Source organism: Heptranchias perlo, chromosome 16 (assembly GCF_035084215.1).
Source record: "Heptranchias perlo isolate sHepPer1 chromosome 16, sHepPer1.hap1, whole genome shotgun sequence".
NCBI lineage: Eukaryota > Metazoa > Chordata > Chondrichthyes > Hexanchiformes > Hexanchidae > Heptranchias > Heptranchias perlo.
Genome location: NC_090340.1, coordinates 13,379,773 through 13,403,646, shown reverse-complemented (window position 1 = coordinate 13,403,646; position 23,874 = coordinate 13,379,773). Strand labels below are relative to the sequence as shown.

At 52.3% G+C, this 23,874-nt stretch overlaps 2 protein-coding genes across 2 annotated transcripts in view; both read left to right on the top strand.

The window, feature by feature from the left end:
* The window catches only part of LOC137333397 (engulfment and cell motility protein 3-like), a 73,816-nt gene extending 69,389 nt beyond the window's left edge, over positions 1-4,427 (top strand). Inside the window, 1 exon segment of the mRNA XM_067997548.1 lies at positions 4,140-4,427. Coding sequence (XP_067853649.1) covers positions 4,140-4,427 — 288 coding nt within the window.
* A 525-nt stretch (positions 4,428-4,952) lies between these two features.
* Positions 4,953-23,870, top strand: e2f4 (E2F transcription factor 4). Its single transcript, XM_067997546.1, has 9 exons — positions 4,953-5,077; positions 5,431-5,592; positions 6,994-7,037; positions 7,472-7,536; positions 8,000-8,282; positions 10,511-10,714; positions 17,952-17,999; positions 22,380-22,424; positions 22,707-23,870. Exons 1-9 carry the CDS (start codon positions 4,953-4,955, stop codon positions 22,820-22,822), a joined length of 1,092 nt encoding a protein of 363 aa, XP_067853647.1. The 3' UTR covers positions 22,823-23,870.
* Positions 23,871-23,874: the final 4 nt, after the last annotated feature.

Genomic DNA, 23,874 nt, shown 5'->3' with positions numbered 1-23,874 from the left:
TCTGCCTCTCTCCCCCTCTCCCCCTCTCTCCCCCTCTCTCCGCCTCTCTCTGCCTCTCTCCCCCCTCTCTCCCCCTCTCTCCCCCCTCTCTCCGCCTCTCTCCCTCTTTCTCCTCCTTTGAGACGCTCCTTAAAACCTACCTCTATGACCAAGCTTTTGGCCACCTGTCGTAATATCTTCTTACGTGGCTTGGTGTTAAATTTTGCCTGATAATCGCTCCTGTAAAGCACCTTAGGACATTTTATTACATTCAAGGCTTTATATAAATACAAATTGTTGTTGTTGTTATATAATGCCTTTCACGACCTCAGGACGCCCCAAAGCACTTTACAGCCAATGAAATACTTTTTGAAGTGTGGTCACTGTTATAATAAAGGGCAATGCGGCAGTTAAATTGCACACAGCAAGCTCCCACAAATAGCAGTGTGATAAATGAGCATATAATTAGTTTTAGTGATGGTGGCGGTGTCCAACACGTGGCCCATTGGCCCCCCCCCCCGGCGGCCCCTCCCTCCGTTTGCCTCCTGACTTGTTCAAGTCCTTGGGTCGTGAGAGTTATTCAAGCTGCTTCTTGATTGGTGCATTTAAACCAATCAAGGAGCAGTATTTCCCACCAATCAGGAAGCACCTTTCAGGAGCAGGAAGTTGGAAGAGGCTGAAAGGTTCACCTGGTGAAGTAAAGGTCAGCAGGGAGCGGAGAGTGTGGGAGCAGGACAGGGACGTTCAGCATGGGGGGGCGGGGGGTCTTTGATTCTCACTGACCTGTGGCCCAACCTGTGCACAGCCCTGACCCACAGCATCAGGACGATGGATTCCATTTCCCACATCAGCGATCTTGACGGTCCAAACGACACTGCCATCTTGGTATTTAACTGTGGGCAGTTTTGTACCTGTGCCCACTGACACTGGACAGACTCCGCCCGACCTCATTTCAGAGAGGACCCAATCACCCGACAGACAGACCGTCCTCCCTCCACTTGGCTGGATTTAAACCCTGGTCCGAAAGGTGAAAGGTCACCATCTCCCAGCTTACTTTCACAACTTGAATCTTTGTTTTTTTTAATTTAAAAAAAAATATATCACCAACAATTCACTGGACGCATTTCCCCATAGATTATTCCAGGGACAGCTCTACTCTTGAATATTCCTGTAAAGTATCGACACTCTTCTCCCTCGCCCCCAACCCATCTGCTGAGTCAGAAGAACTGCACAACCGACTTCAGCTATTACAGCGGTGTTTGACTGGGCACCCTGCTCGGGGTTGGGTGGGGGGGGCACCCTCGACACCCTGCTCGGGGTGGGGTGGGGGGCACCCTCGACACCCTGCTCGGGGTGGGGTGGGGGGGGCACCCTCGACACCCTGCTCGGGGTGGGGTGGGGGGGCACCCTCGACACCCTGCTCGGGGTGGGGTGGGGGGCACCCTCGACACCCTGCTCGGGGTGGGGTGGGGGGGCACCCTCGACACCCTGCTCGGGGTGGGGTGGGGGGGCACCCCTCGACACCCTGCTCGGGGGTGGGGTGGGGGGCACCCTCGACACCCTGCTCGGGGTGGGGTGGGGGGCACCCTCGACACCCTGCTCGGGGTGGGGTGGGGGGGGCACCCTCGACACCCTGCTCGGGGTGGGGTGGGGGGGCACCCTCGACACCCTGCTCGGGGTGGGGTGGGGGGGCACCCTCGACACCCTGCTCGGGGTGGGGTGGGGGGGCACCCTCGACACATTTCTCCAGCCTAGGCCGGATCTTGTACGTTTTGAAATCTCTGACCTTCCCCATCTCCCCGCCCCCACCCCCCCCCCACCAATCCATCCAACGAGCCAACGCCCAGTAATCGGCAAAGTTTCACCCGACGCGAGTGAATGAGGCACGAACCACAGACTGGGCAAACTTCAGCCTCCATTTAAAAGACACCCTTGCACTAAATAGCAACTTGTACAATCTCTCACCACACTTACACACAAGGGATGTGTTTTGGAATGGAGTGACGTATGGAGGCAAACATGGCCGCCATTTTGAGCGCAAACAGCAAGAGACGAGTGAGATGTTGATGTGTTGGTTGAGGGAGGAACGCCGGTCGGACACATGTTGCCCGTCTCGGAATGGTGCCATGGGATCGACATAGAATTTACAGCACAGGAACAGGCCATTCGGCCCAAAAGGTCTATGCTGGTGTTTATGCTCCACACGATCCTCCTCCCTCCCCACCTCGTCTCACCCTATTAACATAAACTTCTATTCCTTTCTCCCTCATGTGTTTATCGGGCTTCCCCTTAAATGCATCTGGTACATCCACCCGAACCACAGGAACAGGTAGGCAGGGCCTCAGGTTAACATCTCATCCGGCATCCCCGACAGTGCAGCACTCCCTCAGCACTGCACTGAAGTGTCGGCCTAGATCGAGTGCTCAAGTCTCTGGACTGGGGCTTGACTAAAACCTAAAATACTGTCCCTCAGAGGGTCCCGCACTAAATTTTCCTCTGCTAATCTGTAAGGATTTAAAGTAGGGGCCCAAGAGAAGGAATCATGCCCCTCAGTCACTCCTCGCACGCCACGTGGGACTTTGAGCCTGTGCACTGAATAATTGGGGAATCAGTTTTTGTCCGGGAGCACCGGGCACTGTTTGAAGTGAAACTTGAAACCCGAGCTCCCCGAAGGCTCGATGGGTAAAGGCGGCACCCAGAGTGGCACAGAGTGGCGTGGGTCACAAGATGGCGGTTCTGTTTCCTGCTGCATATTAACCAATCTCGGTTGGGGGAAAGCCGCTCGGCCGCGGTGGTCACGGGCTCCTGCTCTACCGCGACGTCACTCCACTGTTGAATAGCTCACTGGCGTTCACCGCCTGGGCAAAGACTGGTCAACGGGGACGGGGCAGTGGAAGGTTGCCAGGGCAGCGCCAACTGTACCCCCAACGAGACCCACCACTTGGACAGGGACGGGGGGATAAAATGGTGAGGAAAGCGGTGAACCTAGAATCAGCCGGCAGCCCGACTGCCCTTCGGCCCACCCTCTCTCCCCTCGCGATCACAGTTTGACACTTTGGGCGGTCTGTTGATGGACAAGACAATGTCAACACAAGCTGGACAACAGGCCAAGGGGAATAATAGTGTGACCAGGCAGCAACCAAACATTCCCATACCAACTCATTGTCAATCCCTGGCACTTTTTATTTAAATTCATCCTGGGGATGTGGGCATCGCTGGCAAGGCCGGCATTTATTGCCCGTCCCTAGTTGCCCCAAGAAGGTGGCAAGGCCGCAACCTTGAACCATGTGGTGAAAGTGCTCCCACAGTGCTGTTAGGGAGGGATTTTATTCTTTGTAAATGGGTGGTTTGCGAGGCCTCTTCAGAGGGCAGCCAAGAGGTTGGTGTGGGACTGGATCACGTATATTCTGGAGCGGGTAGGGGCGGCAGGTTTCCTTCCCTAAAGGGACATTGGTGAACCAGTTGGGTTTTTAACGACAATCCAACAGCATCCTGGTCACTTTGACCTACCAGCTTTTTATTTTCAGCTTTTATTTCAAAAGTGAAATCAAATTCTCAAACTGCCACCCTGGGATTTTTATCCCGGTCTCCCCAGTTTTAAAATATGATCGTCAACAGCCATTTCCCACAGGGACAATCAGGATGTCCCAAAGCACTTTACAGCTAATGAAGTGTAGTCACTGTTGTAATGTAAGAATCATGGCAGCCAATTTGCGCACAGCAAGATCCCACAAATAGCATTGCGATAATGACCAGATAATCTGTTTTTTAGTGATGTTAGTTGAGGGATAAATATCGGCCAGGACACCAGGGAGAACTCCCCTGCTCTTCTTTGAAATAGTGCCATGGGATTTTTTACGTCCACCTGAGAGGACAGATGGGGCCTCAGTTTAACGTCTCATCCATAAGACGGCACCTCCAACAGTGCAACTCTCCCCTCAGTACCGCACTGGAGCGTCAGCCTGGATTTATGTGCTCAAATCTGGACGGAGGCTTGAACCCGTGACCTTCTGACTCAAAGACGAGAGTGCTACCCACTGAGCCACTGCTAACACCTTGGTTTACAAAGTGGGAATTTCTGGCTCGCAGAACACATTCCTGCCGACATACGATCTTCAGGATAACTTGTCAGCTCAGTGAGCACATGAGGATTTCCTCAGGCCTTAAGTCAGGAATGCTGGGTTTTTAAAGGACAGCGATTGACTTTGCTCCGTTCCCATGGTCTGGAGCTGGCCAGCATTGCTGCTCCCTCAGGCTCCGAGTCAGGTAGGCCGCAAAGCCTGTTTCTTTGCACGGACTGGCGCTCTGCTTTAATAGGCCGGTTGATCTTCGATCCTGAAGCTTCCACCGATAACCGCTGGCCAGCTGTGGATTCCAGCGGGGAATGTCTCCCGTCGCCAGATGCCACTCTCACATCTTTCTTGGCTTCAGAATGTTTGAGTGGGTAAGATCTGGGGGCGACAACATCTGATCAAATGCTTCATCCTCTCCCACAACCCGTGACGGGGGAGGAGAGCAGCGTGCTCTTGCTCCACCAGCTTGGTTTGTTGGCCGTAGTTCCCATTTTGTCACTCTGCCGGATCCCAAAGTGGGGAATATTCCCATCTCGTGGACATTATTGCTGAGTGGGCTGTTCCTCAGTCTCCCTTTCCCCCTGTGTTCGCCCCACAGTGGGGTTGGTGAGGATGTAAATAGGGGCAGGTTAATCGGGACTTTAAAACAATTTTTTTTTATTTTTCACTAACTTTGTTTCCTTCCCGTTTTCTCTCCTCCTCTCCCCTGGCCCGAGCTGGGGTTTTAAGAAACATCTGTATTTATTTTAAGAGGACGATCTGCCCTTTTATTGTTCCTCCTCAGGAGGTGGACAGGGGAAGTGATAATCTCGTGCTCCTGGGGAACAGGGATGGACATGTCTTGGGTGGGGTGAGCGTGAAGGACCACTCTCCCTAATCCCCCTATCGGCCGGATGTAGGATGGAGTCGGGTCCTGCTGGATTTGGCTTATCCGGTCTTTTCTCCGCGCCTTGCCATTTTCTCCTCTCCCCTGAGGCCGTTAACACCCGGCCCAAGTGCCCATTCCCCACGTGTGAGACCAGACGGTGAGTGCTGGCCGGCCATTCGCCCACGGGGGGCATCGCCACCGTGCTGGATTCTATCCAGGGGTTGTCACCGCATGTGGTGATTGGGAACCAGAGTTATGGTCACTTATATCTCCCCTTCCCCCAAGGGCTGCAGCCCCAAGTGGTAACATTCTAAACCAAGGTGGAGCCTGCCAGGCTGGGATGCTGGATCCCACACTGGGCGGTGTTTACTCCCGCTGAGCCATCAGTGGTTGGTGAGGGGGTTGGACCGAAGGCCCTTCCTGTTAGTCCGATTGTGCGTTCCAGTATTTCTGTTTCCAGTCCAGAGCAGGCAGTAATTTGCAGCATGTGTCTTTTGTTCTCGGTCACAGAGGAGTGGGCCCAGGATGCAACACGCGGGAGATTGCGGACAATCTCATCGACCTGAAGGCAGAGCTCGAGGACCTGGACCGACGGGAGCAAGAGCTGGACCAGCAGCGAGTCTGGGTACAGCAGAGCATTCAGAACGTGACAGACGACATAGAGAACAGCAGATATCCTTTGGCACAACCCTCCAGCTCCCCCTCCCCCTCCAGCTCCCCCATTTTGTTGTGACCCCTGCAGGCTGACCGCCTCAAACTCAGGTTGTGTGCAGCCTCCCATTGGTTCGGCATTGCTTGGCTGGCTGAGTGCCCAAAACAGCCCATTGGCTCTGCCCAGTTTGCCTTTCCGGGTAGATTCAGTGAGGTGGCGGAGTGGAGCCTGGCTAGATGGGGCATGGCTTCTCCCACCTGTACTATTACCCCACGGGGTTCCCCTCCCGGATCAATCAGGCCCCTGGTGACACTAGCCGACACTGACCCGTGCTCACACTCACCCCGGCACACTGACCCGAACTCTCATTGACCTCTGGTGACCCTGACCCGTGCTCACACTCACCCCAGCACACTGACCCGAACTCTCATTGACCTCTGGTGACCCTGACCCGTGCTCACACTCACCCCGGCACACTGACCCGAACTCTCATTGACCTCTGGTGACCCTGACCCGTGCTCACACTCACCCCAGCACACTGACCCGAACTCTCATTGACCTCTGGTGACACTGACCCGTGCTCACACTCACCCCGGCACACTGACCTGAGCTCACACTGACCTCTGGTGACCCAGACCCGTGCTCACACTCACCCCGGCACACTGACCTCTGGTGACCCAGACCTGTGCTCACACTCACCCCGGCACACTGACCTGAGCTCACACTGACTTCTGGTGACCCTGACCCGTGCTCACACTCATCCTTGGCGCACTGATCCATTCTCACACTGGCCTCTGGTGACACCAGCCGACACTGACCCTGGTGACCCTGACCGTTGATGACAGTGGCCAACACTGATGAGCACGACTGTCTGTTTGACTCTCGTGTTTTCCCAGACCCCTTCGTTCCCGTCCCACCATTTTATTCTAGCTTCTCCCCTCCTCCTCTCACTGGAGTAAGGTTCCATGGTTGTCTGGGACCTTGTCCAAACGGCCACTCCTTGTGCGTGATCCAAGGCGGGGAGTCTCGGTGGGCTATTCGACCGTGAGGTTGCATCATGCCAGGTCGCATCCTGTTGTGCGCACACAAACTCTCCACCAGGGGTTGCTGGATCGCAGTCAGGCCTGGGAGCCCTGGCTGACTGTCTCCTTAACCCCGGGACAAACAATTGTCTTTCTCTCTCTCCCAACACCTAACCCCAGACCCCGGGCTGCTGCCCCGGATGTAGAACGTTTAAAGTTAAGAGTGTTGGGCTGCCACTTGGCCATTGGGCGATAAGGCAGCTGTTTACCAATTTAGAGCTGGTTTATATTCAAACATGGGTCCGGGTGTGTGAGCGCTGTAATGGAACACCCGATCAGGCTTCTCTGGGTCAAAGCGGACTCTCCTCTCAGCGTTGTGTGTCCTTAACTGTTTTCTACGTTAGCATATGTGACGCACGAAGATATGTGCCGATGTTTTAAAGGTAAGGAACACTTGTCCGTGTCGAGTGGGAATAGTTCCCAGGATTCGGGAGGATAATCCTGGGAAGCAGGGAAGGGATGTTAGAGATGTGCACAGTTGGGGGGGAGAGAATTATTGCAAGACGCATCGTTGAATAGATGGTCTCATTGTGCAGTGTCCCCTAATAAATTCCCCCCCTCCCTCAACTTTGCTCCCTCAAGGCTGAGTTTTTGTATTTGTGATGGGAGGGGCTTGTGGAGCAGGACCTGCGATGTATTTACCAATTTATTTACAGTTGTTGTTCACACATCGTGATGACCTCTGGTCTGTTGCTTGCCCCGATCCTGCCCCCTCCAGGCTGGGCCTGGTGGTGGTGTTGAGCACAGTGTGGGATTGAATGATGATTTCCTCAGATTCCAACCTGTCCAGTAATGTGTTTCTTCTCTCCGTGTCCAGGTGATACTCTGTTAGCCATCCAGGCACCCTCAGGCACACAGCTGGAGGTTCCCATTCCAGAAGGGGTGAGTCCATTATTTGACATCACACACTCGCACATCCCCTCCGCCTCTCGCCCCGCGCCCCTCTCGCCCCGCGCCCTTTGGCCACCCCCGCGCCCTTCCTTGGGGCCCCCCCTCATCCTGCCCCCCCCCCCTTTCCCTCGCCCTGCGTTCGCCCCCCCGGGGGGCTTCTCTCCTTCTCCTTCTGCCTCTTTCCCACACCGCCCCAGCCCCTTCTTTTCCCCTCTTTTAGATTGAGATCATTCTGGTAATCTGTGTGTCTACTGTAAATTCTTCACCATTCTCTAACTGTAAGATAGTAAAAAGTTGCCCCCTCCCCCGCACATGAGCTCTGAAGATCACATGATCTATGTCACATAAAGGCTTTAGAGGTCAGTTATTCTGTGCCTGCACCTTTAAGGTTTAAAGGTGCCCTCCCCACCTGCCCTTGTCTGTTTGGTTTGCTGACGTGCTGTTTGTGTTCCAGGGCCTGAATGGACAGAAGAAATACCAGATTCACCTGAAGAGCACGACAGGTCCCATCAACGTGTTGCTGGTGAACAAGGACACGTCGTCCTCCTCCCCGGTGGTGGTCCCGGTACCCCCGCCTGAAGACCTGATTCAGTGCCCGCCCATGGTGCCCACCACCCCACAGAGGCCGGCACTGGCCAGCCACCATGAGACCGAGCCGAGGTCCCCGGCCCGACCTGCCACTCTGCCCGCTGCCCCACAGATATCTCCGCCCCGGCCCACAGCAGCAACGCCCACAGGTGAGCACCGCCCACTGCCGCCAGGTCAACTTTGAATTTCTGCGGGGGGTCGGAGGTCAAATGATAGACTGGGAAAGGGTGGCAGAGACTTGATGAGGTGAACTCAGCAGGTCAACTTTAGACCCAGTCTGGTGTCGAAAATGTACGTCTTCACTTAACGACCCCATGCATCGCCGTGGCTACCAAAGGCATCATGATGACCACAGCTTAACTATCACACGTGCCATTATGGCTACCAGGAGACGCACTTGTACATTGGGCCGTTAGAGTTTACCTTAATTTCAAATTAAATAAAATGAAAACACCACCAGTGAAGTCTGGTGGCCTGCAGAAGGTTTGGAGAGCGATTCAAATATGGTGTATCGTTCCATTGTTTAAAATGGGGTTCTTCACCTCCATACCCCCGCCCCCCCCCCCCCAAACACACACTCTCTCTGTCTCTCTCTGAGATGAAGAATGTTGAGAGGAGGCTCATGTGGAGCATAATCACCGACATGGATCAGTTGGGCCGAATTTTTGGTTTCTGTGCTGTGAATTTGAAGTCTCTCTCTCTCTCTCTCTCTTTTTCCCTCTCTCTTTCTCTGCCTCCCTTGCTCTTTGACCATAATAAGACCATAAGAGATAGGAGCAAGAGTAGGCCATTCGGCCCCTCGAGCCTGCTCCGCCATTTAATGAGATCATGACTGATCTGATTTTTACCTCAACTCCACTTTCCCGCCTTTTCCCCATATTCTTTGACTCTCTTGCTGATCAAAAATTTGTCTAACTCAGCCTTGAATGTATTCAATGACTCAGCCTCCACAGCTTTTTGGGGTAAAGAATTTCAAAGATTCACGACCCTCTGGGAGAAGAAATTCCTCCTCATTTCCGTCTTAAACGGGCGACCCCTTATTCTGAGACTATGCCCCCTAGTTTTAGATTCCCCCATGAGGGGTAACATCCTTTCAGCATCTACCCTATCGAGTCCCCTCGGAATCCTGTATGTTTCAATAAGATCTCCTCTCATTCTTCTAAACTCCAATGAGTATAGACCCAACCTGTTCAGTCTTTCCTCATAAGACAACCCTTCCATACCCGGAATCAACCTAGTGAACCTTCTCTGAACTGCCTCCAATGCAAGCATGTCCTTCCTTAAATAAGGACACCAGAACTGTACACGGTAGTCCAGGTGTGGTCTCACCAGCACCCTGTACAGTTGTAGCATGACTTCCCTGCTTTTATACTCCATCCCCCTAGAAATAAAGGCATTTGCCTTCCGGATTACCTGCTGCACCTGTATTTTTCTGGTTTTTTCTTTCACTCTGTCTTTTTTCTCCCGCTGGCTCTCTCTCTCTCTCTCTCTCTGGACCAGCTTAAAGTTGGGAGTACACCCAGTGAACACGTTAACCCTCAGTTCCTGTTAAACTAAAATTGTGTGTCTGACAGATTGCACAAAAATGCTGCTCGCCACCAACACTCGAACCTTCTGAGAGAGACTGGACTGTATTCACAAGAAACTCTCCAAAATCCAATGGGGAAAATAATAAGGGCACATCGAAAAAAAGACAGACTGCAAAGAGTTTTTAAAATCTCCATACAACCAGACAGACTGAATCAATGTGCCGATGTTTTTAAGTAACCTTGAATTTTCTGCCCTCTGATTTTTCGTTTCACTTGGATTCGATCTTTCCTCTTTTAATTCCTGCGTTCCGCGGGCACCGTCCTGCGTTCCGCGGGCACCGTCCTGCGTTCCGCGGGCACCGTCCGACACACACTCCCCTCTGTATCCTCACTTCTCTAGGTTCTCCTGTTTTTACCTCATTATTCTTAGCACTCTTCAACAAAACAAAACAATGGAACTCCTTATCCCTCTCCCTCAGTCTTCCCTTCATCCAGGATCTTTGGAGCTTAAAACCCAAGCCCGGCACTGATGTCTGCTCTCTTCCTGAACACTTTTTTACCTTGGTGATGTCCTGCACCACGCGCCTTGACGAGTTTTTCTGATTTTTGAAAAAAATAGTTTAGGAGAATTCATTTATAAACAAAATAAAAACTAAACAGGAGGCCTAATTGTCAGTGGTATGTGTGGAATGAGGGTGAAGGTGACCTTTGGCCCCCCCCCACCCCATCCCCGTGACCTGCGGTCAGATGTCTGGCTGGTGGTGAGCTTGCAGTGCACTGACCGCCGTGGGCCAGAGCTGCCGACTGTTGTTCACCGCGTCTTCTAATGCTGTTCGTTCCTTCCTCAGTGCCAAGTGCGTCAGTGCAAGAATCCAACAGCAACGCCAGCAGTGTCTTAAGCCTGGAGCCCCTCAACCTGGTGCCAACGCCGGCCAGTCAGCCCGTAACCATGGAAACACAGCCGCTGGAATCTTCGGCCTCATTGGACAGCAGCACGTCTTTGTCCAACCCCACTACCTCCTTCGAACCAATCAAACCCGATCCTTCAGTGGGTAAGTTGGATTTGCTGCCATCTGGTCGCGTCTGTTTTGTGAGGCCCGATTTTGGTTTAAAGGGTTTGGGAGATTCTGTTTTGTGAGGCCCGATTTTGGTTTAAAGGGTTTGGGAGATTCTGTTTTGTGAGGCCCGATTTTGGTTTAAAGGGTTTGGGAGATTCTGTTTTGTGAGGCCCGATTTTGGTTTGAAAGCGTTTGGGAAATTCTGTTTTGACTGTGTTCCAATGGAGCACGTTGGCAAAATTTGCAGATGATGCAAAGCTAACGAAGGCAGACGGGTATAAACTACACGGAGGATTTGAATACACTTGGGAATTGGGCAGACAGGTGGCAGATGAAATTCAATGTAGAGAAATGCAAAAGTGGGGGACAAAAAAATGCAGGAGAGACTGTCACTTAACTGGAAAGAAAATAACGTGCATGGGGTCCTGATTGACAATAAATTGAAGCGATCACCACAGTGCTGGGCGGCAGGGAGTAAAACAATTCAGATGTTGGGATGTATTAAAAGGTTAATATTGAGCTGAAATGGTGAGGTAATCTGTCAGTTTATAAATCATTGGTGCGAGCACACTTAGAATACTGTGTACAGTCCTATTCGCCACAGTACAGAAAGGATATTGCAGCTTTCGGAAGGATACAGAAGAGAACAACCAGATTGATTGAGAGGGATGGAGGGATTGGATTATGAGGAGCGATTATATAAATTGGGCATGTTCTCACTGGGAAAGAGAAGGTTGTGAGGTGATATGATTGCTGTTTTTAGGATTCTAAAGGGACTGGATCATGTAGACCATGACAAGCCATTTCACCTTGTCCAGAATAGTCAGACCAGAGGACACGGCCTGCACTTGAAGGGGGGTAAATTCAAAACTAATCTGCGGAAACAATATTTCAGTGAGTGAGTGGTCAATCTATGGAATAGGCTCCCTGGGGAGACGGTGGGAGCAGTTAGTATTGATTCATTCAAATACCAATTAGATAGATTCAGAAAATAACATTTTGGGATGCAGTATGTGAGTAATTTGAGACATGACGTGAGGTAAGTGGACCATGATTGGGAGGAACAGGAGACTTTAGACCGATGGTTCCCAAAGCTCTCCATCACTGGGGTTTTCCTCACCTCATGTCTGGGTCTGTTGTAGACTCATTGATAGAGATTGATTGCTGTGATTAGTCAATAACTCCATTATCATTGGATCATGCGATTACCAGGATGGGAGAAGGTGAATTAGATGGACCCTGGTCTTTCTTCATCCAGCAATTCCTATGTTGTTCACATGGGAACGTTGATTGACCAGTTTGGACAAATGAGCCTTTGAGATTAGCTGAGGTATTGGTTCTGGTTTCTTGTGGGGAGCTGTTTCCTGTCCCTTTTGTGTATTCCTGTCCCTGAGGGGCACGGGGCAGCTCAGTGACTTCACTCCACGCGGGCATTGTCCCCTATCCCACACGCGATAGTTGCCGTGAGCCCCTTCCGGTTAAGCGGTCTGTGTCCCCTCTGCTCCTCTGGCAAAGGTGCCGACTCTTGCTGGGGGCCCCGGGTTGCTGGTCTTCATGGGCAGGCTGAGGTGTTGTCCGCAGATTGTTCGACTGGGGGGGGGCATCGCGCTCGGTCCCGCTCCTGTTCCCTGTGTGCCCGTGCATTTAAATACGCATTTTCCTCACTGCTGTATTTCTGTTGGCATCTCGCGTCATCTTGGGGCCCGACTCCGGTTTCCTAGGCAGTGCTCGGAGCCGGGGGTGGGGGTGAGGGGACAGACCCGATAACGGCCTGCAGACTTTCCTGGTCGACCGACCTGGCATGGGGAAGACGGCCTGTCCAGACAGCAGTGCCCAGGGTCGGGGGTCGCAGCATATCCACGCGGTGAGCTGCCCCGAGCCCATCCTGAACCCGACAATAAGAGCAGGGAGACCTCTCCTTCCAGTGACCCGGGCCCTTTCCCAAACCACCTGTCACGGTGCCACATTCAGGCTGTTTGCTGGGCCATGAGACCAAGTGGGGATGGTTGGACATCATTGCTGAGACTTACCTTAAAATATCAGACTGTCCAAAGGTCTATCACTGGCCTTCGCCTGAGAATCGGCAGGTTCGGCTTCTGAGGAGGTAAAAGGCTAGGTTTATTAGTGATTATCCAAGGGGCTCCCACTGGAAAAGGGAGAGGGGGACAGAATTTCATCCTGGACTTCATTTAATTTCTTATTCATTCTCGGATGTGGGCCTCGCTGGCAAGGCCGGCATTTATCACCGATCCCCAGTTGTCCCGAGAAGGTACCTGGGCTGCCTCCTTTAACCACTCGGCTTGATACGACTGAGTGACTTGTGAGACCACGTCAGAGGGCAGTTAAGAGTCAACCTCGTTGGTGTGGGACTGGAGTCACGTATAGGCCCAGACCGGGTACGGACGGCCTGTTTCCTTCCCTAGCGGGACAGTAATCAACCAGTTGTGTTTTTTTACGACCGTCCCACTGCTTCATGTTCACTTCTACTGATCCCAGCTTTTCACTTCTGGATTTTTTTAATACTGAATTCAAATTCTCAAACTGCCACGCTGGGATTTGAACTCCCGGGGGGAATTTTTAACCCTCCCCCACCCAGGACGGGCAGTGGCGGGGGGGGGGGGTTAAAATTTCAAAATCGTTAGCCCGCCTCCAACACGCCTACTTCCGGTTTTTAACGGAGGCGAGTTGTTTGGTGGGCAACTCACCTGCTCTCCGGAGGCTGCGTGCCTCAGATTTTAGCAGCTGTTTCGATTTAACGGCTGTGAGCCATGTTTCTCGGGGCTCGGGAAACCCGGCAGCTGAAGGGAGGGGGGGGAACGGCCGGATCCGGCAGGTAAGTAAGTGCCTTTCCAGCGCTGCTCGTGGGCCAGGAGGAGCAGGAGTGCTTCCCCCAGCCAACTCGAGCAAACCCGCCTCCCTCCCCCGCGATCGCCCTCCCTCCCCCGATCCGATCTCTTCTCCCACCCCGGCCTCTCCGCTCCCTGGCAGTGGCCAACCAGCGCGGGCCTTCCTGCCCGACAGCCAGTCTCTCAAACTGAATACTCTTTCTCTTTTTTTTCCCCCCGCCTCTCCCCTGGGTGTGAAGGAGCAGGGTTTCAGGGGGGGCTGGCCTCCCGCCTTTGCTTTGGAAAAATGATCGCAAGGAGCTGAGATGAGGCCTGGGAGGAGGCCGAGGCTTCACTCGAAACCCTTCTCTGGTAGTTTGATGTTGAGTTGTACAAACAGGAGGCAGGTGTTAACCGTCCTTGCTTTTGCTGTGACTGAACAGCAACACTATTTGCCCTTGAAATACATAGAAAGAAAATACATGGTACATGCGGCCTACAGTGAAGCAGTTGGGCCTCTCGCTCAGAATCCAGCAGATCTGTCGAGAGATACAGAAAGGACGTAGCTCCCCCTCTGGGTATCCCTCAATAACTGAACACCGGCCCCGGTGCTGCTGAGTTTTCTGATGTGGACTGGAGTGCAGGGACTGGGGTTGCTGCAGTTGGACTCGAGCCCTTAGGGATAGGCCCAGAAAAGTCAGCCAGGGTTGCTGCCCCATAACGTCCAGCATCACCGGCACAGTGTGGGCTGGGGGTGGCAGGGATAGTGTGGGGTCTGTGTGTGTGTGTGTTTCGAGGGGTGGGGTGGCGGGGGGAGTGGAGTAAGTGTGAGCTTGAACGGTGGGGGCTGATTCGGGTTTGACTGTGATATTCCCGACACACTTTCTTTGGGCTCACACTCAGAGACCCGGGGCCCACAGAACCAGAGGCAAAAAGGAGTCACTGTCTTTACGGTTTTGGGGGGGTGGGAATGAAATTCCTAAATGTTATAATTTAAATAAACTAATTATAGTCGGTGGGTAAGTATCACAGCCAATTCCAGCCATGTCCTTGACCAAGGCTCCTTCGTTCTCTGTCTCTTTTCTCATTTCTCTCTCTCTTTTTTTCTCATTTCTCTCTTTTTTTCTCTCTCTCTCTCTTTTCTTTCTCTCACTCTCTCTTTTCTTTCTCTCTCTCTTTTCTTTCTCTTTTCTCTCTCTCTCTTTTCTCTCTCTTTTTTCTCTCTCTCTTTTTTCTCTCTCTCTTTTCTTTCTCTCTCTCTTTTCTTTCTTTTCTTTCTTTTCTCTCTCTCTCTCTCTTTTCTTTCTCTCTCTCTCTTTTCTTTCTCTCTCCTTCCTCCTTTGACAACTGCTCTATTCTATTGATTACTGTTCCCCAGGCTGCGCCCACCCTCTGGTACCTCTGAGACCCTATACACTTTCACATTATTATACGATTGGCAGCCCTCTGCAGTATGAAGGACCTGGTCTCAGCGATACCACCAGCAGTGGGAATATTAGGCAGCTGTTGGACTGTGTGGGGCGTCACAGCCAAACCGGATCAGCCCTCGGCGTCTCCCTTTACGCGATCAGCCAAACCAGCGGCTGGGGAGGGCCTGCTTTCCAGGCTCGTGTAGATTGGCGCCACACCAGGAGACCCAGACACCAACCGAACCATCGGGTGAAGCTCAAAGCCACAAAAAGCTTACCGACAAAACTGAGTGCCCTTTAATGCAGCAGCCGAGTGCCTGCTCACATCTGGCCGCCGCTAGCTGGAGGGGGCCTGTCCCTTTAAACCCTCCCCCCACAAGCACACTGAGACTGCCTGAGATGCTTAACCAACCTGGGGGAGGGGGAGAAAGGGGTTTGAAAGACACCCACAGCAGGTGCTGAGCTTGTATCTCTGTTAATGAACCGTTCGATCCAGCAGTGAATGTGTGGCGGGCGGGCGGGCAGACGGGAGCCTCTGTGGGTCCTGAGCTCCGTGAAGCTGATGTTAAACCACTTCCTCATTTGAGTGGAGACACTGCAGTAAACAGGTGTTCACACTCCCCCATCGGCAGGTGACCCGGCTGGCATTTCACTGACCCCCTCCACCAAAATAAAAAATGGCAAGATTCCCTCTTTATTTAGGAAGGATTCTCTCCTGGACTGTTTGGTGATCCGAAGCCCTGTACACAGGGCGATAACCCATCGCCCCTCTGCCACGCTCCATTTTACAGACGAGACTGCACCCGGCCCTACTGGGCCCCATTTCACCCCCACAGTGCCCTGCTCCCCGTTCAGTCTGCCGCGGGTTATAAGTGTAGGATCGGGGGGGTGGGGGAGGCCTGGGTGGGGAGGGGTGGTGGGGTAAGGGTTGACGTGGGTGGACAGGTGAGCTTCAGTGAAATTGCAGCTTAAACAAAATAGGAGGGAGAATGGAGCAAGGATAGTGGGGCAAACAGGAGGAGTTGAGGAGTTTAATGTTTTTATTCTGATTGTGATTCAGTTCGGGGTGGTTGATATTCCAGCAATGAGACCACCCTTGGTGTCTGCGTGCCCTCGTTACCCTCATGTTAGTGTTTGTTTTAATATCACGGTCCAGGAGCTGGACCAAACTGCTGGCAATTCAAGGGGTAAAACTGCTGATCAGAGGCAGCTCGGGAGCACCCTGTCGGGCTCCCCTCCCTCAGTGTGACATCAAATTCTGTTCCACTGACTTTATGATCAAGGCTCGGGGGGGAGTACCTCGAGGTAACTCACCGTTCTGGTTTATGGTGAGTTTAACTCGAGGTAACTCACCGTTCTGGTTTATGGTGAGTTTAACTCGAGGTAACTCACCGTTCTGGTTTATGGTGAGTTTAACTCGAGGTAACTCACCGTTCTGGTTTATGGTGAGTTTAACTGGAGGTAACTCACCGTTCTGGTTCATGGTGAGTTTAACTCGAGGTAACTCACCGTTCTGGTTTATGGTGAGTTTAACTGGAGGTAACTCACCGTTCTGGTTTATGGTGAGTTTAACTCGAGGTAACTCACCGTTCTGGTTCATGGTGAGTTTAACTCGAGGTAACTCACCGTTCTGGTTTATGGCGGTTTTAACTGGAGGTAACTCACCATTCTGGTTTATGGTGATTTTAACTCGCAGTAACTCACCGTTCTGGTTTATGGTGGTTTTAACTCGAGGTAACTCACCGTTCTGGTTTATGGTGGTTTTAACTCGAGGTAACTCACCGTTCTGGTTTATGGTGGTTTTAACTCGAGGTAACTCACCGTTCCGGTTTATGGTGGTTTTAACTCGAGGTAACTCACCGTTCTGGTTTATGGTGGTTTTAACTCAAGGTAACTCACCGTTCTGGTTTATGGTGGTTTTAACTCGAGGTAACTCACCGTTCTGGTTTATGGTGGTTTTAACTCGAGGTAACTCACCGTTCTGGTTTATGGTGAGTCTCACTGGAGGTAACTCACCGTTCTGGTTTATGGTGGTTTTAACTCGAGGTAACTCGCCGTTCTGGTTTATGGTGGTTTTAACTCGAGGTAACTCGCCGTTCTGGTTTATGGCGGTTTTAACTCGAGGTAACTCACCGTTCTGGTTTATGGCGGTTTTAACTCGAGGTAACTCACCGTTCTGGTTTATGGCGGTTTTAACTCGAGGTAACTCACCGTTCTGGTTTATGGCGGTTTTAACTCGAGGTAACTCACCGTTCTGGTTTATGGCGGTTTTAACTCGAGGTAACTCACCGTTCTGGTTTATGGCGGTTTTAACTCGAGGTAACTCACCGTTCTGGTTTATGGCGGTTTTAACTCGAGGTAACTCACCGTTCTGGTTTATGGCGGTTTTAACTCGAGGTAACTCACCGTTCTGGTTTATGGCGGTTTTAACTCGAGGTAACTCACCGTTCTGGTTTATGGCGGTTTTAACTCGAGGTAACTCACCGTTCTGGTTTATGGAGGTTTTAACTCGAGGTAACTCACCGTTCTGGTTTATGGCGGTTTTAACACGAGGTAACTCACCGTTCTGGTTTATGGCGGTTTTAACTCGAGGTAACTCACCGTTCTGGTTTATGGTGGTTTTAACTCGAGGTAACTCACCGTTCTGGTTTATGGCGGTTTTAACTCGAGGTAACTCACCGTTCTGGTTTATGGCGGTTTTAACTCGAGGTAACTCACCGTTCTGGTTTATGGCGGTTTTAACTCGAGGTAACTCACCGTTCTGGTTTATGGCGGTTTTAACTCGAGGTAACTCACCGTTCTGGTTTATGGCGGTTTTAACTCGAGGTAACTCACCGTTCTGGTTTATGGCGGTTTTAACTCGAGGTAACTCACCGTTCTGGTTTATGGCGGTTTTAACTCGAGGTAACTCACCGTTCTGGTTTATGGCGGTTTTAACTCGAGGTAACTCACCGTTCTGGTTTATGGTGGTTTTAATGCATAGATTTTCTTTCACAGATTTGGAATTTCCTAAAGAATTGACGGAGATGTTTGACCCCACTAAAGGTAGGAGTGAGTTCAGTAGTAACCATGTGACTGAGTGCAGCTCTCACTGTGAATGGGGAGCTGGGTCCAGTCAGGTGCTGACCATTTTGATCCGGGCTGTGTTGGACCTCGGTGGTGAGGTACTGAGTAGGGGCACGGGAATGGGGGCTGGTAGTACCCTGGCATCCGACCGAGCCTGAACCTGATTCTGCCCTCACAGGGGTCGCTCAAAAGAAAGACTTGCATTTATATCGCGCCATTCATGACCTCAGGACGTCCCAAAGCGCTTTACAGCCAATGAATTATTTTTGAGGTGTAGGCACTGTTGTAATGTAGGAAACGTGGCAGCCAATTTGCGCACAGCAAGATCCCACAAACAACAATGTGATAATGACCAGATAATCTGTTTTAGTGATGTTGGTTCAGGGATAAATCTCGGCCAGGATACTGGGGAGAACTCCCCTGCTCTTTGAAATAGTGCCATGGGATCTTTTAGATCCGCCTGAGAGGGCAGACGGGGCCTCAGTTTAATGTCTCATCGAAAGCCGGCACCTCTGACAGTGCAGCGCTTCCTCAGTACTGACCCTCTGACAGTGCAGCGCTCCCTCAGTACTGACCCTCTGACAGTGCAGCGCTCCCCTCAGTACTGACCCTCTGACAGTGCAGCACTCCCCTCAGTACTGACCCTCTGACAGTGCAGCGCTCCCCTCAGTACTGACCCTCTGACAGTGCAGCGCTCCCCTCAGTACTGACCCTCTGACAGTGCAGTGCTCCCTCAGTACTGACCCTCTGACAGTGCAGCACTCCCTCAGTACTGACCCTCTGACAGTGCAGCACTCCCTCAGTACTGACCCTCTGACAGTGCAGCGCTCCCTCAGTACTGACCCTCTGACAGTGCAGTGCTCCCCTCAGTACTGACCCTCTGACAGTGCAGCGCTCCCTCAGTACTGACCCTCTGACAGTGCAGCACTCCCCTCAGTACTGACCCTCTGACAGTGCAGCGCTCCCTCAGTACTGACCCTCTGACAGTGCAGCGCTCCCCTCAGTACTGACCCTCTGACAGTGCAGCGCTCCCTCAGTCCTGACCCTCTGACAGTGCAGCGCTCCCTCAGTACTGACCCTCTGACAGTGCAGCACTCCCCTCAGTACTGACCCTCTGACAGTGCAGCGCTCCCTCAGTCCTGACCCTCTGACAGTGCAGCGATCCCTCAGTCCTGACCCTCTGACAGTGCAGCGCTCCCTCAGTACTGACCCTCTGACAGTGCAGCGCTCCCTCAGTACTGACCCTCCGACAGTGCAGCACTCCCCTCAGTACTGACCCTCCGACAGTGCAGCGCTCCCCTCAGTACTGCACTGGAGTGGCAGCCTAGATTTTGTGCTTAAGTCACTGGAGTGGGACTTGAACCCACAACCTTCTGACTCAGACGATCACTGAGCCGCAGCTGACACTCACTGAGTGGAGCCCTGGCTAATTCCCAGCATCCCAAACCCAGGAACACAGAGGGCAGTTGAAGCCCAGGGAAGAGCAGCCTCAGCACAGGCCGGAGACCGAATCTCAGGGGCCTTCCCCACCTTGTGCAGCCTGGGTTTAAAACACCTCTTGTTTCGCCCTCCCATCTCCGTTATATCAATGAGTTGGTGCCCTCTGCTGTTCAGTCACACAACTGCAACTTGGCCAAGGTAACTCAGGAGCGTGGTTCAGATGAACGAGAGCGCTTTGTGGCTCGTCTGACGTCACCCATCCTGAAAGCAACTGTCTCCCATCACAGTGTCCGGCTCTCTCTCTTCAATGAGACCAATGTCCTGGCTTCAGTTGGTCATCCCGCCCTCTCGTTCCAGCTCTTGATCTTCTGTGTGAAGGAATAATTCTGGACCTTTGTGCTGAACTTGCCCTTATCAGCCCTGACCCTGAGCCCCCCGGTCCCCCCCCGGTTCTGGGTTTATTTCTGTCCCCCCTTATCCTGATCCGAGGCAAAGAATCAGCAAAGGCTGCTGGGAGAAGTGAGGTTCAACGAGCGACCGGTCACGTGACCTCCTCCGGTGAGACTAAGACTAAAATATGCCAAGAATTCCTAACTCCGCTCATTTTAAGGGGAGTTCACGGCGCAAGGTTGGGTTCCAGGAGTTGAGCGGGACCCGTCCCAGCATTGAGCACCGCTCTGTCAGGTGTGGCCTGGGGTGGAGGCAGGGTGGAGCCCTCTGTCGCACCATTTCCCTCGCCAGCCGTTCCCACAGCCTCTTGAAGTGAAGGCTGACTAGTATTGGATTGTGTGTCGATCCAGAGCCACTGGGAGCCAGGTTCACACTGCCCAGCCCAGCCCAGCCACGCACCAGCGAGAGGAGAGACTGAGGCCATCCCCTTGTGCGGAGGTGAAAGGTCACTGCACCAGGCAAGCCAGCCCCTCCCCCGATCTGGTCAGGCAGCTCTCTGGCTGTACATTCAGCTGTTGTTTCCTTCAAAGATTTGCTCTCTCCAGCTGTCCTGTTTCGCCTCGTAGTTTCTGTTTATTTTCTTTCTTTGGTGCAATAACATGCTTTTGCGTGCAGTGGTTTATTAACCGTCAAGTCTAATCTGGAAAGTCCCCGCTGCTAAACTGGGGGCTGAGAGTGTGTGTTTTCCCCTGTCCTGGCCTGTCCTGCCGTGCCCTGCCCCGGGCCTGCACCCGCTCTCAGCCTGCCTGTGTTCAGTCAGGCGGCCGACGTCAGCTCGGGGACGTCCAGCTGCCCCGTTTCAAACCGGTCTCGTTCCCTTCCGAGAGGGAGGCTCGCCCTTGGTTCTAAAACTAGCAACTCCCCTCCAGGTTTTCACTCCTTCCGCAAAACTTCACGAGGTGCGTGGGAGGGGGCGGGGTGTTAGTGTCTGTGCTGAGGAATCGCCTCCCTCCACCCCCTCCCCCTCCCCCTCCCTCCACCCCCTCCCCCTCCCCCTCCCTCCACCCCCATCCCCCCAGCTTCTCCTCCCTGGTTTTTTTTTAGGGACTAGGGCCTACGGCTAGGATTGTCAGGAGTGTCCAGGAATTAAGGATTAATTGCAGCGAGCAACTCGGTGAGAAAAACCATCAGGGCAGTAAAATATATTGTATGTTCTTTTCTCCATTTTCCCTGAACGCTTTCGGTGATCAGTTATAAAAATATCGGAAATGGAAAATAAAGGCTGTTTGACCGACAGTCAAGATTCAGCCAATCGGGTAACGAGTCTGCTCGCTCGCTGTCCGATTGGCTGGGAAACGGTTGGGGGGGGGGGTGCCAGAGGATGGATGTGTCGGGGAACCAATGGGGGGGGGTTGGTGGTTGGAGGTCATGTGATGACATCCTGGAGGTCATGCAGCTCGAGTTTGGGGTGGGGTCAAAGGTAAAGTCGGCCGGTTTGTGCTTCGGGGCCTCTGATGTCAGGGGTAAGGTCCATGGTTGGGGGGTGGCTGCCTGTGTGAAGTGTCGTGTCCCAGCCTGCCCACCAGCGGGGCTCGATGTACCCCAAGCGTTTCTCGTTGCTGGTTTTGACCGTTGAGGCCGGGCATGAGAGCCCCCACGCCGGTTTATATACCGGCCACACTGGAAGCAGACGTGTATGGACATCAGACTCGGACAGAATTCGCTCTGATGCTCCCCACGGTTGAATAAACTTCACGTGTCGAGTCGGCTATATAGCTTGCATTTATATAGCGCTTTTCATGACTTCCGAAAGTGCTTTACAGCCAATGAAGTACTTTTGAAGTGTTGTCACTTTTGCAGTGTAGGAAAAACAGCAGCCATTTTGCACACAGCAAGAAGAAAATGTCCAGATAATCTGCTTTTAGTGGTGTTGGTTGAGGGATAAATATTGGCCAAGACACCGGGGAGAACTCCCCTGCTCTTCGAAATAGTGCCACGGAATCTTTTATGTCCACCTGAAAGGGCAGATGCGACCTGGGTTTAACATTTAATCTGACAAACGGCACTCTGACAGTGCAGCTCTCCCTCAGTACTGCTCTGGAGTGTCAGCCTGGATTGTGTGTGCAAGTCCCTGGAGTGGGACTTGAACCCAGATCCCTCAGATTCAGAGGCGAGAGTGCTACCCACTGAGCCACGGCTGACACCTAAGGACGGAGGTAGTGGCAAGTGACCCTGGCTGTGGATTGTACCCCTCTTGAGAGGGGCATTAGGGGGAAGTGCTCATAAAAGAGAGAAGGGGAGAGAATGGGTGCTGACTGGGGTTGTAGCTGGAAATGATTGGACGTTGTGACAGGCTCCCCTCACAATCTGGCTGGCGGAAGCAGCAACAACTTGTTCTTTCGTTCACACTCTAGAATAAAAGTTTCTGGGACTGGTGGGAATTGGTGTTACCTGTCGCAGTGCTGTCGATTCGATGTGATAAAGTAATTTGTACTCCTGCGGAACGATCTTTTTGTATTTGTTTTGCAGAATGTATGGATTCTGACCTCATAGACGAGCTGATGTCTTCAGAAGGTAAGAGACTTTCAGCCTGGGGAGTTCTGGACTGATGGGGGCGAAGGGGGGGAGAGATTCTCTCCGGGGCGGGGGGGGCGGGGGGGCGCTGGGTGTGTCCTGTGAGGGGAAGGTTCGATCGGAGCCCTGCGTGGGACAGGTGGACAGACCGGTCTATATGACCTCCCTTGTTGAGGGACGTTACCCGTGAGGGGAGACCTGGATGACCACTGACACTGGGTTTAAACTGTGCTGCCGTGACCTTGCCACCGTTTTGTCTCACCCGTTCTCTTTCCCACGCAGTTTTCGCCCCTCTGCTGAGGCTTTCTCCGCCGCCAGGAGACCACGACTATTACTTCAACCTTGACGATAGCGAAGGCGTTTGCGACCTGTTTGACGTGCCAATACTTAACCTTTGACCTTTCACCGGACTTTGCCGCCTGGCAGCTGTGCATAGAACTTTTTTTAAAAATAAACTTTTTTTTTTAAAAAAAAAACAGAAAAGAGAGAAGAAACAGAAATTTTTTTTTAAAGGAAAAAAAAAATTGAATCTTTTGCAATTCTTAACGGATCTCCCTGGAGTGAGATGAACTCTCGACATGACTGCAGCAAAATATTGTGAAGAAACAATGGAAGGGGAAGACTGTGAATGGGCAGAGCCAGAATGGTCAGCAGTTTCCGGTTGGGGAAAGCCCGTTGCTGTCGGTTCCCTTTCGTGTCGTCTTCACGTCCTCGGAGAGAACGATTGGGATTGTTCTTCAACCCACAGCCAAGACCGACCCTCCTCCCATCTCCTTCATCGGCCTCGCTGGAGTCCGAGGCTGGGCAGCCGCACTGGCGTTCCCGTTGCCCGGGAGACGGGAACGCTGGGGTTTGTGCGAGATGTCGACGTGGGGCCGGGGGCCGAAAGCCAAACCCTGCTTGGCTCAAGGCAACCCAGCCATCTTGGATTAACATTTCATTCGAGAAACAGTGTTCACAAGTTTTAAAAACCCAAGACTGCCTTCCATCATTTTGGTCTGTTTATTCCCACGCCCCCCCCACACTCTCACTGGATTGTGCCACCGACCTCATCAATTAAGTCTCAATATCTCCTTCCATTGGCTGTTCAACGTATGACCTCATTAAGTGGAATAGTCCATTTCAAGGTGGTGGGGGGGGGGGGACATCATAAAACTTCAATTTTACAGTTGAGGCGAGGTTTGTTTTTTTTTACATTTTCAGTTTTTTCCTCCAGATTTTAAAATTTACTCTCAAGTCGTGTTATTTTGAAAACTGATTTCCGCCTGAAAATTGACACCAGCCCCAGTGATTTTGCGAGATCTTGGTTTTTGTGTGTGCCTCTTTCACCGTTGGTCGGAGACTGTGCCCAGTGTGATTCGCAGCAGTTTCAACTCATCAAGTACACCATCAAAAAGAAAATAGAATCTTTCTCGTCTAACCTGAGCCAACTAAATCAGACTGGGGTGGG